This window comes from Gracilinanus agilis, chromosome 1 (genome assembly GCF_016433145.1).
Source record: "Gracilinanus agilis isolate LMUSP501 chromosome 1, AgileGrace, whole genome shotgun sequence".
In the NCBI taxonomy this organism is placed as follows: Eukaryota; Metazoa; Chordata; class Mammalia; order Didelphimorphia; family Didelphidae; genus Gracilinanus; species Gracilinanus agilis.
Genome location: NC_058130.1, coordinates 91,228,167 through 91,247,498, shown reverse-complemented (window position 1 = coordinate 91,247,498; position 19,332 = coordinate 91,228,167). Strand labels below are relative to the sequence as shown.

Sequence of the window (19,332 nt, the reverse complement as noted above, 5' to 3'; positions counted from 1 at the left end):
CTGTGGAAATGTCTGCTCAGATCCAGAGTGACCTGTCTGAAATTGGACAGGGCTGGCCATCCACGGCTGAGAAATAGTTTCATCCACAGTTCTAGGGCTTGGGGAGACTCCATGTTGTATTTTTATTACTTTAGTCTGGGGATAACAATGGTTTCTCTAACCATCCAGCTTGGAATGGGAGGGAAACCTTCCTACTGAAGAAGCAGTAGCAGATAGAATATAGGACATTTCCCTTTGTGCCTTTGCTCGGCAGCTCAAATGTCACATACGAAAAGAAGGTGGGAAAAGCAGTTCCTATTAGAGAAGGAGAGGTTTCTCTCACTGTGATCTCATAGTGTCACTCCCCCACCCCTGAACCTAGGCTTTCATTTTTCATTTAAAAGGCAGTGGAAGGAATTGCACTTAGAGAGAGAGGGGAATAGGGAGTTTGAATGAATAGATTGCTGGTGGTGTTCAGAAATTGCAGTTAAAAGCCAATGGTTATGTAATTTCAGGGGACTCCATAAGCAAATAAATATACTCTAAAGGTCATTCTCTCATCTGGCCAAGTCCTTTCAACTCCCCTCAAAAGTCCCAAATGTCTTTTTCCTCCTATTCTTTTCTAAAGCACCCATTTTTATGACCATCAGCATATGTCTTTGGGACTTTTCTAGTTCTCAAACTTTTCTTCCTTCCCTCATTGTATCCACTGTTTCTCTGGTTCTAAGCCCATGACTTCAACTCCTAGAATTCATAATGTTTTCTCTTCTCCCATCAACTCTACAGCATATGGTGTCTTCAGCCCTGCTGGCTAGAGGAAAGCCCCCAGTAGAGTTGTTGGTATGCTCCACTTCCTTGACTGTGGTCCAACTCTTGACTTTAAGCCACTGTTATTTCTCCCTGAAGGCTTGTGAAAGGAGGAGAGGGAGCCTAGGCATAAGACCTAGCAGCAATTCCACTCTGAACTCTAGCATCTGAAGATATTGTTCCAGGGGCAGCTAGGTAGCACAGTGAATAGAATATGAGGTCTAGAAATGGGAGGTCCTGGTCTTAAATCTGGCCTCAGACACTTCCTAGCTATGTGATCTTGGGCAAGTCATTTAATCTCCACTGACTAGCCCATACAACTCTTCTGCCTTGAAACCAATATACAATATTGATTCTAAAATGGAAGGTAAGAGTTTTAAAAAATCCTTGGTGCTGAATTTGCCTTTTCTTCTCTCCCTCTCCCCAAACTAGCTTTCTTTTCCCAATGGATTTGGAGTCAGACACACTTGGGTTTGACTCCTACCTCAGTATTTGTTAGCTGTGTGACCCTGGGTACATCACTTAACCTCATCTCTAAAATGGGGATAATAGCACCTATAGGCCAGGGTTGTATAAGGATCAAATCAGATAATGTATGTTAAGCCCTTTGCAAACCCTAAATCACTGTATAAATATCAGCTATTTCTGTCAGTGATGCAAACATTTATCTAGTCCCTGGATTTAATGACTTTAGAGCTATTTGAGACTGTCTTCTGTTCTCTTCTTTGTATTTATCCTCACCAGCCCTATTTCCCCAATCCTCCTAGGTCCTCTATAACCGTATCCTCTGTACCCATTCTGTTACCAAGTCTCTTTTCTCCTCAGTGTCTTTTTAAAAAACCTTTACCTTCTGTCTTAGAACTGTGTATTGGTTCTAAGGCAGAAGAGTGGTAAGGGCTAGGCAATGGAGATTAAGTGACTTGCCCAGGGTCATACAGCTAGGAAGTATCTGAGGTCAGATTTGAGCCCGGTCCTCCTGAGTCATCCACTGTGCCACCTAGCTGTTCTATAATTCTTTAAGATTTATAAAACACTTTTAAATAACAGCCCAGGGAGTAGATAATATGTGTTATTATTGCTTTTTTACAGATGAGGACATTAAGACTCCAGTGTAATTAAATTACTTGCCGTGACCAAGATTCAAACCCAGATCCCTTCACTTGAAGCTCAACACTTTTTCTACTCTATCACCAAGGTCTTCCCCTTTAAGAAGACCTTGGGAGCCGTCTCTTCCATTGGTCTCTAATTCTTGTCCCTTCCTTTTCCCACCCCTTCCCAACCAAATGATTTCTCAGATTTTTGCCTGGACCTCTCCTTTGCCCTGAATTCAAATGCTGTAGTTATTTGTTTATGTTGTGTATAGGGCCTGTATTATATCTCTCTTTATATTCCGGAGCTGAGCACAAGGTTCTTTTCATTCATAGTAGATGCTTAATAAATGTTTGCAGATCTCCAGTAAGAGTGAATACTTTATAACTGTAATGATCTGTCTTGGCCCTTGAGAAGAAGGCCATTGAGGAATGTACTTCTCTTATTTCTTTGAAGACTGAGGGAAAATGGGTGCCAGATGTTGCATATGCTATCAGAGGAGACCACTACGTTTTGCCTAACTGATTTTCGTTGTTGTTGTTGTTACATAAGACTTTTCTGATTGAGTATGGAGCAGGCTATATCTCGAAGTCACTGTGATGTGAAAACAAAAAGGCATCAATAAAATGTTTTAATAATAACTATTTAAAAATTTAAATAATAAATATTTTAATTCTAAAATGAATTAAATGCTTATAGAATCAAACTAGCTTCTGGTCATGGCTGCTGCCTCTGTGGAGATGGCCGAGGAATCTTGTTTTGTCCCTCTTTCTTCTTGAATAGACTTGGGACAGGAACTGACAGGCAGGATGATCTATCCCTTGGTGAAAGGTTGTAAGAGCAGGATCTGTGGCACTGAGGCCATGGAATAAGCTGACTCAGCATTATGTAATGCCTTCTGGGCTCAGGATGGTTTTAGTAGCTCCTTCAGAGTCAAAAAGCAGGACCCTTGCCCCACTCTCCATTCACAGTTGCCTCTGAGAGCAAGCATGTGTGGAAGCCAGAGGGAGGGAAGGGAAATCTCTCCTAGAGAGCTGGTGATGGGGGAGAGCTGAGGCTTGCTCTTGGGCTCACATCAGTTGGCCTGTGAGGCCCTAGAACAGACAGCAGGAACTGAGAAATAATGGTAGATGGTGCTGATGTGAAGCAGCCTGAGATGGAGCTGAGGAATTGTAGAAAAAAACCACAAGAATTTCCCCTCCTGAAGGGAGTTGAGCAGCACAGGGAGATGCCAAGATGGCCATCCCACAGTGGAGCCTTGTCCTGCCAGTCATGTGCAACAGGGACAGTATTATCCTTGTCTAGGTGGGTCAGGGAGCCCTAGAAACTCAGGTATTGTGTCCATCTCTAGTATGATCCAGGCCTGGTGCTTGGTTGTATCACCATCACCTGTCACATTCCAGGCTGGTCTGAACCCAGTACCTGGAACTGAAAATCTTTCAAAGTGAAGACATTGCCCTTAGGATGCTCCTGGGCTCCCTCCTTTAGGGAAATGTGCCAGGAGCCTCTGGAAGGCTCTCTGGAGAGTCACATGCTTTCTCTTATTATAAAATAGACTTTCTGCTTAAAGTGTGTTTGGTATCTGGGCCCCAGAGATGATATCTAGCTTGCATGTGTTAGCCATTGGAGAGCCATTGGCAGAAAGCACAGCACATACCAGCTGCTTCGTGTCAGGATCTTCTCGGTTTCATTTCTCATCCAACAAAACCCTCCTTCTAATGCTTCATTGCGGTCAGGGAGGTGACCTGGATTCTTGAAAGCTATGGCTCCTGGGACCATAGTTGGAAGACTGAGGGATGGATTGTATGCTTTATCTAAGTTGCAGCTGAGCTGCCATCACCAGATGGCTGGCCATAGCTTCTCCTACAACCCAGTGACTAACTAAGGCTTGGAGGGGTTGAGAGCTCAGGCACAGGAAAAAGAAATCACAGATCTCTGGAAATATGCAAGTTGTTTTTCATTGAAACATGGAACTGAGACTCTTGTGGAACTGAAAAAGACTTCTCTGATAGAATTTGAATCTCAGCTTTTGCTTCTATACTTGGCCCTTGCCCCAGATCTGTCTCTAGTCCTGGAACCAGGTTCCTGATCTCAACCTGGACAGCAGCAGATATAGGAACTGATACATCAGAATTAATATTAGTTCGTTTTGCTTTTGAGGCTGGGACACAGCTCATAGCCCAGGCAGGGCTAGCTGGTCAGGACAAACCATTGCTATTCTCCTTCCTTATCTCATCTGACTCTGTCTGCTTTCTGTTAGGCTGGTCCTGGGAGTCGCTTGTGGGTTGGTAGATACACAAGACTTAATGAATAAATGAAGGCATTTGATTGTCAATGGCTAGACAAGTATTTTTCATTTTTAAGTAACCCTTTTTTTCTTAGCATAATCTGTTCTAAAACAAATTCAATTACATTTTATTTTTTCAGTCGACAAAAATCTATTCTTTCCCTCCCATTTCCCTCAAAGAAAAAAAAGAAAAACAAACCTGTAACAAATATGTCTAGTCAGGCGAAACAAATGCTGGCATTGGCCACATCCAAAAATGTATATCTCATTCTCTACCCTGGGCCCATCACTTCTTTATCAGGAGATGGATAGCAGGCTTCATTATTGATCTTGACATAATCTATTCTTTAAATTAAAATATGTTTTATTGACAGTTTGTTTTCATGCTGTATACATTTCCCAATGTAGTTCTTTCCTTTCCCAGAGAACTATTCTTTATAGCAAAAAATAAATGAGGAAAATATTTTCAGAAAAACTAACATAAAAAAAGCCTGATATTATATGTAACTGTTACCCAACTCTGCAAAGAAAGGGGCAGGAGGGATCTTCTCAGAGATCTTCTTTGGAGCTTAACCTTTCATATATTCAAAAATATTCATAATCTTTTTTTTCATATTACCTCCATTTCTGAATATATCTTCTGGCCCTTCCTTATCCATTGAGCCATCTTTTTAAAGAAAGAGTGAAGAAAGAGGAGGGAAAGTGGTTCAGCATAAGCAACCTGCACAGCGAAGTGACTCATTCTGGTGATATAGTCAACACTTCAAAACCCATATTACCCAGTCCCTGCAAATCAGGGAGGAAGGGAAATGGATTTTCATTTCTTTTAAAACCTTTACTTTCTATTTCAGTATTGATTCTAAGACTGATGAGTAGTAAGGGCTGGGCAATCAAGGTTAAGTGACTTGCCCAGGGCCACACAGCCAGGAAATATCTGAGGTCATATTTGAACCCAAGTCCTTCTAACTCTAGGCCTACTGCTATATATAGCGTGCTCTGGAAGCTGTCCCTGACAGGTAGATTTTCACAACTCTTTTCCAGAACCAAACCTTTTTATTTATATTTCATTTTTTACTTTGCCTGTATCTGGAGGGGGTATTGTATGTGTATGTATGTACATATACATACATATGCATATATATACAATATGTGAATTTACATATATATATATACACACAAACATATGTACACAGACATATACATATGTATCCCATAATGTTGTAAAGCCCTGTTGTACCATCAGTTTATCCTTCCACCATTTGACTTAGGCCTGTGCAGAACCCATTTCCCAGTATCCTTTGCCCAGTACATCTTGCCCAAGCTCTTCCTTCCTTCCTTCCTTCCTTCCTGTCACTCTCTCTGTCTCTGTTACTCTATCTCTGTGTTTGTCTCTCTTTCTTTCTCTCTTTCTTTCTTTGTTTCTTTCTTTGTTTCTTTGTTTGTTTCTTTGTTTGTTTCTTTGTTTGTTTGTTTGTTTGTTTGTTTGTTTCTTTCTTTCTTTCTTTCTTTCTTTCTTTCTTTCTTTCTTTCTTTCTTTCTTTCTTTCTTTCTTTCTTTCTTTCTTTCTTTCTTTCTTTCTTTCTTTCTTTCTTTCTTTCTTTCTTTCTTTCTTTCTTTCTTTCTTTCTTCCTTTCTTTCTTTCTTCCTTTCTTCCTTTCTTCCTTTCTTCCTTTCTTCCTTTCTTCCTTTCTTTCTTTTCTTTCTCTGTATTTTGGTTCCAGGGCAGAACAGCAGTAAGGTCTAGGCAATGAAGGTTAAGTGACTTACACAGAGTCCCATAGCTAGGAAGTGAATGAGGTTAGATTTGAAGCCAGGATCTCCTGTTTCTAGGCCTGGTTCTCAAACCACTGAACTACCTAGCTGCCTTACCCAAGTAGTTTCAATCCCATTGTAGCACTTAATAACCCTCCCTAGTCAGTCTCATGTACTCCCCAATTCTGCTCAGCTCTGTTCTGACACCAGCTATAGCCTGGCCATACTCTCCCATGGGAAGGTATATTGTTATAGCATTATATTCCAATAATATTATGTATATAATGTAGTATTATTTCATCAAATCTTATGTATTCACTGAATTGATTAAGGACTTCCAGGTGGGGTGTTTCTACATTTTACACATCGTAATGAAGTGTCAGTAATTCAGAGTCCAACAAGAAGGACTAAGCTTTACTTTTTTTTTAAACAATTAAATCTACTCAAGGGAAGGAATCATTACCAAGTCTCAGTAGCACCAATTTGTACACAAAATACTAATTACAAATGTTTCTAAATTGTTCATTGGAGCAGGTCTGTCACAACTTCTTGGTAATGTTTAGTGTCATTGTATGTAATAATAATAATTATTATTATGTTAATAATAAAAGCAGCAAAGAGACAGCATGATACAGAGCAGAAATGTCAGACGGGGACTGCAATACTCCTAATTTGTGGCCTGAACCAAATTAAAATATAATTGGTATGTGTTGGGGGGGGTGCAGCTAAGTGGCTCAGTGAATTGAGAGCCAGACCCTCATTGCCTAGCCCTTACCCCTCTTCTCCCTTAGAGCCAATACCTAAGACAGAAGGTAAGGGTTGTTGTTTTTTTTGTTTGTTTTTAAGAGCTGGAGGCCTCAGACATTTATAGCCTCAGACATTTATAAACTGTGTGGCTCTGGACAAGTCAATTAACCCTATTTGCCTCAGTTTCCTCATCTGTAAAATGATCTGTAGAAGGAAATGGCAAACCACTCCAGTGTCTGTGCAAAGAAAACTCCAAATGATGTCACAGAAAGTCAGACACAACTGAACAACAGTATCTGTAAGATTAAGTGCCTTGTCCAGAGTCACACAACTAGCAAATGGTGGAGCCTGAACTCAAATCTTGGCCTTTTGACTTGGAACAATGCTTTTTCCACTGCTCCAGTTAGAAGTAACAAAATTACATTTCCTTAAAAAAATATTTTGTACCTCAGATGTTTTCCTAATTCTGGTTGGCCCTGTTCTCTGTTGGTCCAGATAATTTGTTGTGGTTTCAGTGTATTAAGAGGTCTAACCACAAGGCACTTATGAGAGTAATGGAAAAGTGAAAGTGGAAACCAAAACCAGCTTGCTGGTCACATGATAAGGAAAATGGTCCAGTCTGGGCAATTTCCTTAGATCTGGTTTGCTGTAGGTTGAATGTGCACGTGGGCGCTAGGATCTTTAGCCTCTGAATCCAGAGCTGTGGGTCTCCTGTGCCATCTGGGCCTGGGCTCGCCAGCCCTTCCTCCCTAAGCTGATATGGGTATCCCCATTTTTGCCTACTTCCTAGGGTATTCTAGGAACAAATTCTCAATTCTACACTGAGGGCTTCTCTAGAGCTGTCAGGTCATGAATTCATGTGGTGATTGACAGTACAAGTGGCTGAGGGGTGAGTCTTTGTGGGCCCAGCTGCCAGCCCTGCCCTTTCTCCCACTGGGAATGCCCTTAAGTGGTGGCGAAGGGTGCTTGGATGGGGCTCAGCAATGTAAAATGCCATTATGGCCTGGACTATCGGGAACCATGTGTTCAAGTATTGACTGATAACTTGCTATGTCATTGTTGTGGACAAGTCACTTAACTACAAAGTGGGCCTCAGTTCCCTCTCCTCTAAAATGAAGGGGTTGGACTAGACAGAGACTAAGGTTTTTTCTCGCTCCAAATCCCATGTGCTTATGATTCTAAGATAAACAGGCCTGTGGATTGCTGCCTCTTTCAGACGTCAGCTATATCGATTTCCTCTTGCTTCTGGGAGTGCACAATAACAACAGCTGTCTTTCTGATTCACTGACTGTTTGACTCCTTCATTACAATCAGGCTTGTTTCTTGGTTTTGACTCTGGCCCTTAGTCTGTTCCAAAGGGTCCCTGAGAGACATTTCAGTTTAATAATAGTAGCTATCCCTCAGGTAACACTTTAAGGTTTACAGAGAGCTTCACACATAATATTTCATTTGACCTTCACAACAACCTTGGGAAGTAGGTGCTGTTATTATCCCCCATTTTGCAGATGAGGAAACTGAGGCAGGTAAAGGCTAAGTGACTTCACCAGGGTCACACAACTAATATATTGATAAGGCAAGACTTGAACTTAGATTAACTGGACTCAGAGTTCAGTTCCATCTAGTTGCTTCGTGGATTTTTTTAACCCTTACTTTCTGTCTAAGACAGAAGGGCAAGGGCTAGGCAAACAGGGTTAAATGACTTGCCCAAGGTCCCACAGCTAGGAAGTGTCTGAGGTCAGATTGAACCCAAGTCTTCCCAAATTCAGGTCTGGCACTTTATCTACTTTGTTAACTGACTGCCTCTGCTTCTTTGAAATCAAAAGAACAAGGTTCAAATCTTTTCTCTACTGCTTGTGACTATAGGCAAGTCTCTGAATATCTGTGAGCCTCAGTATCAGAATCACAACATCTCTGAGTGGGAAGGAACCACAGAAGTCATATAGCACAATCGTTCCCTAAGCAAGAATGTCTTTACACATATTTCTTCCCAAACTTCCATTGATGGGAAACTTACCACCTTCAGAGGCAGCCCATTCCACTTTGGAATAGCTCTCATTGGTAGGAAGGTTTTATTTATGTTGGATAGAAATCTGCCTTGCTGCAGTTCCTCTTACTGCTCCTGGTTCAGCTTTCAGGGCCAAGCAGAACAAGACCAATCCTCTTCCCACAGGGTAGCCTTTTAATTACAGAAGACGGTTTTCTCTTCTCTGGACTCAACACTCCCAGTTTCTTCCACCAGTCTTTGCTCATATGACTTGGTTTTCAGGAACTTTGCAATCTTTCTGATGGTCCTTGCTGGAACATTATACAGCTTATCAGTGTCCTTCCTAAAAATATGGCACCAAGACCTGAATCTAATTCTCTGGATGTAGTCTGACCAGCAGTGGAACTCCCACCTCCCTTCTGCTGGACACTCTACTTCTGGCAATATGTCACACTTAGTGTTGACTCATTGAATCTGAGGTCTACTAAAACCTCCAGGTCTTTCCTCCTCTTCTTCATATGCAGCTGATTTTTTTTTTCAAAACAAGTACAGGATTTTATAATGATCTCTGTGAAATATTATCTTATTATATTCAGCTCATAATTTTAGCTTGGCATGACTCCTACCCTTCACAAGATAGATCTTTGGGCAAGCAATTCCATAGCCCTCATTGACCTTAATCCATTTATCATTCACCTTTTGACTCAAGGAGCTATAACTGAAGGAGGGTGATTGGGGGTTTGTACTTGTCATCAGTGGGTTCCTCTCTGACTTAAATATACCCCAGGCATTAACTTAAATTATCCAGGCAATGGCCTTTTGAATAATAGCCTTGCAGTATTTTGGGGTCTTTCAACCAGCTCTGAGCCCCACCAGAGTACTTAAAGCCAGCCAGTCCTCCATCTTTTCCACAGGGATTTTGTGGGAAAGTTTGTTAAACTGAAACCTACTGACCTATGTCTATAGCATTCCCTTAATCCTTCAGTCTAGTGACCTTGTTAAAAAATGCAATGAGGTCAGTCTGGCATAACCTGTTATTTCCAAAGCTTTGCTAGCTCTCAGCAATCATTACTTGCCCTTCTAAGGACCATTCCTTTAATAATTCTAGAAATCTAGAAATTGGGCAGGAATCGAAGTTAAGCTCATTGGCCAATTCTTTGAATAACCTGTATTTTCCTTTTTTGAAAATTGAGACTTTTGCCTGTCTCTAGCCCTGTTGTCTTTCTTGTTCTCTACAGTTTTTCAGAGAACACTGACAGTGTCTCGGCAGTCACATTCATGATTTCTTTCACTGCCCTGGAATGTAGTTCATCTGGGACTGGTGACTTCACTTTATTGAGGACAATATGGTGCTCCATCTTGCCTTACTTATCTCAAATTTCAGTTCTCTGTTTCCTATTTTTGTTTTATACTTCCCAGTATGAAGGTTATTCTCTTTAGTAGAGAAAACAGACAGAATAAGAGTTGAGGGGCCCCGCCCTACTTCCATTGTCTTTTGCTATTTCCTCAGCTATTAAAAGGTGGTAATGCTTGTACTACCTAGAGCTGTAAATGGCAATTTGGGCACCTGGAACCAGCAGCACAAAGTGAACACTCAAACCAACCTTTTCATAGAAAGTCATTTGGTTGAGGGAGACACTTGGACACCACTCCAGGGAAGAGATTCCAGAATGCCTATTGTTCAGTTGTTTTTCCAATTGTGTCCAAATCTTGATTATCCCATTTCAGTTTTTCTTGGCAAAGATACTGGAGGGGTTCGCTATTTCCTTCTCTAGCTCATTTTATAGATGAGGAAACTGAGGCAAATAAGGTTAAGTGACTTGCACAGGGTGATCTAGCTAGTAAGTGTCTGAGGCCAGATTTGAACTCAGGAAGATGTCTTCCCGGCTCCAGGTCCACTGCTCTATCCATTGCTCCTTCAAAATACTGCAAGGCCATTACTCAAAGGTCCCTGACTAGAGTAAGTAGAAGAAAGGAGTACATTTAAGTCATGGAGGAATTCACCAAGGGGGAAGCATCCTATCACAGATCTTCCATTTTCACTAATTCTTTCTACCTAGGTGTTAAGCTGTGCTGTCAGTAGCCTCTAAATTTCAGTGTCTAACTACAAACTCTGAAACACACAAACACCCAAACTACCCTACTTATACCTCTTTACCTACCCCACAGAGCTGCTGGGAGGAGCATGTTATAGTAACAAAATAATCATTATACTAGCTGTGGGGTCAAGTACATGAGGAAAAACACCATCAAGCAATGGATGAGCAGAAAATGAGATGGGCCTGTCATGTAGAGAGGACTTTGGCTGGAAGATGGATAGATACACCTGAGTCCTGGGCTGGTACCCATAAAATGTTAACAGACCTAAATAAAGAAAAGCCTGTAGGGGGCAGCTGGGTAGCTCAGTGGAGTGAGAGTCAGGCCTAGAGACAGGAGGTCCTAGGTTCAAACCCGGCCTCAGCCACTTCCCAGCTGTGTGACCCTGGACAAGTCACTTGACCCCCATTGCCCACCCTTACCACTCTTCCACCTATGAGACAATACACGGAAGTACAAGGGTTTAAAAAAAAAAAAAAGAAAGAAAGAAAAGCCTGTAGCGCATTGTGTGGTTCCTTTATGGGGGAGCTTTAAGAGCATAGGGAAAAAGATGAGAAGGTATGAATGGGTTAGGATCCATCCTCATGGAGGAAGTTCATGGATCCTTTGAAGCATCAGTAGTATTAACTGACATCTGCATAGATGACTTCCCTCTGGCTCTTATAGTAGCCTGGAGCAATGTGCATTTGTTACCCACACCCCATCCCATTAGAGCCATCACCAGAGGCATTTGGGGATTTAAAAAAAAACCTTTCCCAGTCAAAGTAAGAAAGAAGAATAAAAAAATAAAAAAGATAAAATTGCTAACACTCTACCTTGTATTGTGCTTATTTGTGCTCATGTCTTTGCCTGCTAATAGATTGCAAGTCCTTCAGGGCAGAAGCTCTCTTATTTTTCATCTCCCTGTCTCCAGTACCTAGCACAGGGCCTTGTACATAGTTATTACTTAATAAATGCTTGCTGAATTGATGTCAAACTAAAACAAAACAAACACGAAACTACCCCAAGATGTTTAGAGTTTAGCTATTAGAGTGGCATGTAGCCCTAGGGAGGCAGCTGTGTTATAGGAACACACTGGATTGGGAATCAGAGCACCTGGGTTTGAATATAGTCTCTGCTACTTTATTTATATCAGAAGGGAACCTCTCCCAGCCTCGGTTTCTTATTCTGTAAAAGTGAAGGTGTTGGACTGGTTGATCTTTAAGATCTCTTTTTCTTTCAGCCTGAAAGGCATTTTTTTCCTCCCTCAGCCAGCCATATTCTCTCCTTGTATTACCTATTCTCCACTTTTTAAAATTCAGCCATGCTTGTCCATCTTCCTCTGTGTTTTTTTGAGCTGAAGTCATCTTAGTTCCCTTTTTGCTACTTCCCTTCCTCTACCACAATGAATGGCTAGGAGATGTTCAGGTGGTGGTTCTACTCTCTATTTCTTTGGGATCCCAGTTTAAAGAGGGTCTTCTGGACATTTAAATTCCTTAGGGCAAATCCTTGCTCTTAAACCTCTGGTTTAGAAGAAAAACAAAACTGTCTTTGATCTGTGTTGGAGTGAAGAGAAAACAGCCTAGTTGAGGAGTCTCACCTTTCTTCCATTAGCTATTATCATTTCTTCAGTTATAAAATGGTGGTAAAATTTGTACTATCCAGAGCGGTAAACAGCAGTTTTGGCACCTGGGGCCAGCAGCACAAAATGAACACTCAAATGAACCTTTTCAGACAAAGTCATTTGACTGGGGGAGACCCTTGGACACTGCCCCAGGGAAGGGACTTCAGAATACTTATGTCATTGAGTCATTGACTCTTTTTGGCCTTCCATTGGTACAGATTGCAACCCCTTGAAAGCTTAATTGATTATCCTTTTGAGTTGCTTTGTCTAAAGTGAACCATGACCTTATGACCAAACAGGTCAGAAATCAGTCTCTCTGAACATAGCTACAGTGGCTCTTAATCGACACAAAGAGAGTCCATTGCTTTACCCATCCTTGATTTTCCATCTTGGTAGTACTTGCCCTTTGCTGGCCTACCCTTTGAGAGCCCAGGATTTGAGAGGTCAGGATGAATCTATGGAGGACTTAAGGAGAAATCACAGTTGGTTCTTATTCTGAGTCTGGTTTATTCAGAGATAAGAGGTTCAGGCCAGGCTAGATTCCATTTTAGAAGCTGCAGAAATCCTTGAATGTCAAGGCCCACTGGCATTTCCTTGTAACTGTGAAGAACGCAAAAGCCTACAGGGATGTTGAAATGGTTGGAGATTGTAGGAGGAACTGACTGTCTGCTAGATCGGGAAACATGGAGTTCCTTATTTAGAATCCTTTAAGAAAGCAGAGTCTTGTCCAAATGTAGGTCCAAATGTAGCTTCCTAGATAGTGGGAAAGGTAGAGTGATGTTTTCGTTTATGAAAGCTTTATTTTTCAAAAGCATTTACTTTACTAAAAACTGAAATATTTCCTGAGCTAAATTCTCTTAGGTCCTCATGCACATTTCTGGAGTGCTAGAGCACTGCGTGTCTTGACAAGCTTAGGGATATCCCCACAATATATTTGATTCCTTTAAGCATTCCATTACGGAAAGGGCATTTGTACATTTCCTGAAGCCTTTTTGGAGGCCACAGCATTTCTATTTTTAGCCTATTCAAGGTTCTGGAAACCAGTTTTCATTGTTTGAAGTACCACTGCCCTTTTACATGCCTAAATTTACTATTTTCAAACTTTAAGGAACCTCTTTCCTTTATTTTTTTAAAATCCAGGGTTCACCCTATCTACCTATCAGTAAGCCTTTATTAAGTGCTGACTATGTGCCAGGCACTATACCAGGTGCTGGGAATTTTAAAAAAAGGTAAAAGATAGTTCTCACCCTCAAGGAGCTCATAATCTAATAGAGGAGACAAGAAGCACACAAATATGTACAAACAATTTATGTATAAGATAAATAAGAAATAACGAACAGAGGGAAGATACTAGAAATAAGAGGGAGTAGGAAAGACTTCCTGTAGAAGGGGAAGTTTTAGTTGGGCCTTGAAGGAAGCAGGAAAGCCAGGAAACAGAGATGAGTAAGTAGAGCGTTCTGGGCATGGAGGACAAGAATTATTTCCCTGTGATTTTATACACTTTTATTCTGTATCCTCGTAGTCTTTTGTGAGTCCTTTTATTTCTCTGCACCTCAGTTTCCTCCTCTGTAAAATGAGTGAGCAGCTTCATTTGGAGAATGACTGGACAAAATAAGATACAGGAATATGATGGAATATTTTTCTACACTAAGAAATGACAAGTAGGAGAAATTCAGAGAAATATGGGAAACTTTCTGAACTAATACAGAATGAAATAAGCAGAAGAAAAGAACAATATATACAAAGATGATCACAGTTGTAAATGAAAATGTCATTAAAAGGAAGCAAAACCTGAGTAATTGAAAAATCAGCAATGATCCCAGAGAAAGGTTAGTGAAATCTGCCTTGCTCCTTTTGCAGAGGGCAGAATGTTGTACATATTGTCAGATTCAGCATTGTAGCAAGTGTCTCATTAGGGGCAGCTAGCTAGCTCAGTGGGAAGAGAGTCATGCTTAGAGCTGGGAGGCCTTGGGTTCAAATCTGCCCTCAGACACTTCCTAGCAATGTGAATACTTAGTATCAATTCTAAGAAAGAAGGTAAGGCTGTGTGTGTGTGTGTGTGTGTGTGTGTGTGTGTGTGTGTGTGTGAGACAGACAGACAGACAGACAGAGACAGAGACAGAGACAGAGACAGAAAGAGAAGGTTCAATGAGGGGGAAGAGGAGAAGATAAGTATTTCCAGAAATAACTGTGATGTAAAAACAAAAGGCATCAATAAAACTTATTTTAGCAAATAATAAAAATAAAATGAGGGAGCTGAACTAGATAGATGATCTCTAAGAATCCTTTCAGCCACAAATGGATACTTTGAATTGGTTTGTTCTCAAAGCCATGCTCAGACAGTATGACCATTCATCTTTCTTCTCTTCAGCTCCCTATCTCTTAGCATCCTTTAGTTATTGTTATTATCTTTCTCTGAACTATCTCTAATTCTAGAGTTGTTTAAAATTCAGTAAACACCTATTATGTTTAAGACTCTGTGATTTACTCTTGGGATACAAAGATGAAAAAAACAATAATTCCTTCTATCAGGAAGTTTTTAATCCAATAAGACTTTGTTCAAGATGGAAATAATTAAATATAATACAAGATCAAATATTAATAGGAGCAGAGGATAGTCAAGGCAAATCATTATGAGAAATTTGAAGACAGAGAGAATGCTTTCACTTGAGATGGTGGGTATGGCTGAGATTGGTCTGCTAGATTTGGTCACAGTGTGCTAGGTGCCCATGGCCCATTGTTGGGTATGAAGGCAGAAAAATATTTTCTGCTTGGTTTTCAAAGCCCTTTTTGATGATGTCCAATATCCTATTGGCTTTTTTGGCCATGGAAGCTCTTTGGAGTATCTCAAGGAAGCAAGCTACAATGATGTCCAGGCCCCTGTCCTGGAGAATCCTTGACAACTCAAAAACCATTGCCTTCTGAGTCATCTCCACTGTTTTTTTCCCATGTGGATCTCCTATAATTTAGTTATACTGTCTTCCAGATTGACTTGAGAATTGGGGACTGCTAGGTTCCTTAAGGTGGCAGAGAGATTAAAGAAATGAGAAATATTGGATCTTTCTCACTGGTACAATGGTAACTGTGCCCATCTACTTATAATTTTTCTTTTAAACTTTGATATGTTTTGCATGTTTTTACATCATGTTCATTTTCTGAATGTATCTCCCTGCCCCTACTCTTCACTAACAAATAAGCCATACTTTCCAACAAAGAATTTAAAAAGCAGATGTCTTATAACTTTCTTTATTATCCTTTTATCTTTCATCTACTACCTTTCTCATAGATTTTCTCTTCTTTCCATCTCTCTTTTTCTCTTAATAGATTTTCTCTTCCTTCCTTCCATCTTTATCTCTTTTTCTTATAGATTTTCTCCTTCTTCTATCTCTATTTCCCTTACTTCATCTTTTTTCCCTTTCTCAAAAGGAGGGAGTTGTTGAAAAGGATGATTTTGAGGGCCCTTTCAACCTTATGTCCTCTTAGCTCTGTAGATGCTCATCACTCTTCTCTTCCATTGAAAATGGTTGGGTTTTGGTTGCTTTTCACAGAAGAAGAGAGTTAGCTAGATGGGCCTGCTACACATGGGCACTGGTTTGGTTGAGGGCTATTACGGGCTTCTTGATAAATACTTCATCCACTTATGTGGGAGGCCAATAAGAGAAACAGAGTCTCGAATAGATATTTTTATCTGGACCCCATTCATTAAAAGCTGCTCTACCCCATTGCCCACCCTTACCAATCTTCCACCTATGAGACAATACACCGAAGTACAAGGGTTTAAAAAAAAAAAAAAAGCTGCTCTGCTAGTCAGAGCCAGATAGGATGGGCTATCTAAGATAAAAATCTTGACTCCTCTTTTGACTCCTTTTGTGATAAACAGCTTTTCTTATTGGAAAAGCATTATAGTCTTATTGGAAAACTTTAAGTCCTTAGCAAATGAGCAGTTAAGAGGTTAACAGTTTCTCTTTAAGACAGAAATTTAGAGGTTTAAGCTGTATAGTCTTTGAAACTATTTCCAGACAGCCAAGGTCAAAATTAGACAAAACCTCACTTAGCTTACTGATAATAAGGTGGCTGGGATTCAGCCTTGGCCTTGTTCTATTCCAGATTATCCTTATCTTGAAATCACTGACGCTCTTTTGTCATGACATAATTTGTATTTTCTGCGCAACTTCCAAGTTTCTTTGTGCCTTTGTGTGAAATGGGGTTTGAATTCTGTATGTATTAAACTTGTGACTCAATGGCACTTCGGAGCTGGAACCATGAACTGACAGAAATCCAGAGTCTCCTCTCTTTCTTTATCAACTAAGCCGTCCTTATCAGAATCTGGGAGCAGTGGATAGCTTTCAACACCCTTAGATTCAGGATCTCAGTCTCCATCGTATTTTAGGTTTTCTATCTCTTTTGCTAATTTTCTTATAGGTTATAGTATACTATAATAAATATTAATTAAGCTTCTACTATGGGCACAGTATTAAGTGCTAAGAATACAAATAAGAAAAAGAAAGACAATTCTTACTCTCAAGGAGAAGACAATCAAACAAGGAAAGACAATGTAACCTCGGGTAAGCCACTTCATTTCTTAAATGGCCTCTGAGGTCTCTCCTGATTCTAAACTCTTGGAGCCACCAACGAATGACTGATCTGAACCAGTGTGATTTATATCACACTGATAAGAATCCAAATCATCTGGAGTCCTTACGGGATATCTACTCTACAAAGTTGTTGGGAGGGAAGTGTTTGGTAAACTATGTCAATGTGAACTTTTTTTTATTGGAGATGCAAACCCAAAGTCAGCTTTGGCCAACTTTTTTATGATGATTCTGTCTGAACTAAGGTGGTCCTCAGATGACAAGCACACAGAGCCCCATATCCTATTATAGTCAAGATTTCTATTATGTAGAGATCTCTGATTCCATGGGTACTGGAACTTCCTGGTGAAGAAACTCACTCTATCAGTACAAATCAACACTTTCCCCACAATTTAAGTCTCAGAGAGTTGTCTGAAGAGGTTAAGCAATTTGCCTAGGCTCACATAGGAAGTATGTGTTATAAGCAGGATTTGAACCCAGGTATTTTTGACTCTGAGGCTGTCTTTCTATTTCCTATACCATGTTCTTTTTTACTTATATTATATAAGAAAACCATTTTCCTCCACCAGTTGAAGGATCACTTATTTCAAATGTTAGTTGATACAACCCAATTCTAATATTACCAAAAGAACATGGACAATCCTTTGGAGTTGGCTATGAAAAGACTTGCCCTCTAAGCGCTTTCATTTGGAGATCCAGAGCCTTGTCTATGGAGGGATGAAAGGTGATGGTCATTCCCCTGTGTTCATTTCCTTGGTCTTTCCTAAAGGAGTTCCCTGTAGTGCTATTCCTCCTCAAGGTACTCAATGCTTAACAAATGAGGAGGCCACTTAAAAGCATCTTTGAATGTTCCTACATGGTACATTAGTCCTGGAGTGAATTTTGCTCAATGTGTTATATAAATAAAAATTAGGTCGAGTTTGCAGCCTGTTATTATTACCCTGTAGAGGGAGAGGGGTTACATTATTGTGGAAAATGCTACAGCAATAAGAAAACAGACTTCACTAGTCTAGCTTCCATGTTAAGTGTGTGTTATCCTGAGCTAGAAAGAGCTTCAAATTGCCTTTCTAAGTTTCATCTCTGAACCACACTTGTTTTCTGTGTTCTTACAGTATGTCGAGAAGATTAGATCCTAAAGACCGCCTGGACAGTCAGAGAGCAACTTCCCCCACCCTAAAGCAGGCCAGTGCTCATAGCCATGAAGGCCGCCGCCGGGAGATGAGGACTCATGGACAGGCCAGCCAGCAGGTGGATGGCCCCCATCGGACACTCCAAGTGGACAGCAGGATGCAGAGATCAGGCCGATCTCCCTCAGTGTCGCCAGATCGAGGCAGCACTCCAACATCTCCTTATTCAGTACCCCAAATTGCACCCCTCCCAAGTAGCACCCTCTGTCCTATATGCAAGACAACAGATCTCACCTCTTCTCCCAACCAGCCAAACTTCAACACCTGTACACAGTGTCACAACAAGGTCTGCAACCAGTGTGGGTTCAACCCTAACCCTCATCTTACAGAGGTAACCATTGCTTAATTTTCTTATTACTATATCAATCCAGCAAGCTTGTTTATCTGCCCAGAAACTCTACCCAATAGGAAGAGGCTATGTTGAAAATGGGAAAAGCCCTGGGCTTGGAGTCAGAGGAACCAGATTTGAATCCTATTTCTGCCACTTTGTTACTGCCTATGTGACCATGACTAAGTAATTTCAGTTCCTCCTTGATCTTGGTCTTCTCATCTGAAAAAATGGCAGAGTTGAATTGGATGATCCCTAAGATCCTTTCTAGCTCTAAATCTATGAACAAAATTCATTTGGAAATGCCCATCAAGTCATGAGTCATTGAGAAGGGCTACCTAACTGGTCTTCTTGATCACCCTCCTCTCAATAGATAAAGAAAGGGACTAGGACCGGACCTGGGATTTCATTGACATAGGGAAGAAGAAAGTAAGGAAACTCCCTATACCAGTGATGGGCAAACTTTTTAAAGAGGGGGCCAAAGGAAAGGAAATGCTCATCTGTCAGTCTGTTTCTAAGGCAACTCTTTCAAAGTTTTATTGTATTGTATTCGTCAGATTAGGAATAATGTTGTGGGTGCATCTGGCTCTCGGGCTGTAGTTTGCCCATCACTGCCCTATACCAATGTTTGTTGGCACCCTCTCTGGAACCTTGAGAGTTACCTAGAGTATTGAGACTCATCTATAGTCACACAACTAATATGTGTCAGAGGTAAGACTTAATCCCAGGCTTCAAAGCCATTTATTGATCTATTCTGCCACACTGCCTCACACTGATTCATTCATTCTTTCTTTCTTTCTTTCTTTCTTTCTTTCTTTCTTTCTTTCTTTCTTTCTTTCTTTCTTTCTTTCTTTCTTTCTTTCTTTCCTTCTTTCTTTCC

General features: G+C 40.6%; 1 protein-coding gene across 1 annotated transcript in view; it reads left to right on the top strand.

Moving 5' to 3' along the window:
- Nucleotides 1-19,332, top strand: part of BSN (bassoon presynaptic cytomatrix protein) — a 230,052-nt gene that overhangs the window by 95,318 nt on the left and 115,402 nt on the right. The window contains exon 3 of the mRNA XM_044656949.1: nt 18,050-18,455. Within this exon, the coding sequence (XP_044512884.1) occupies nt 18,050-18,455 (406 nt within the window). The remainder of the gene's footprint in view (nt 1-18,049; nt 18,456-19,332) is intronic.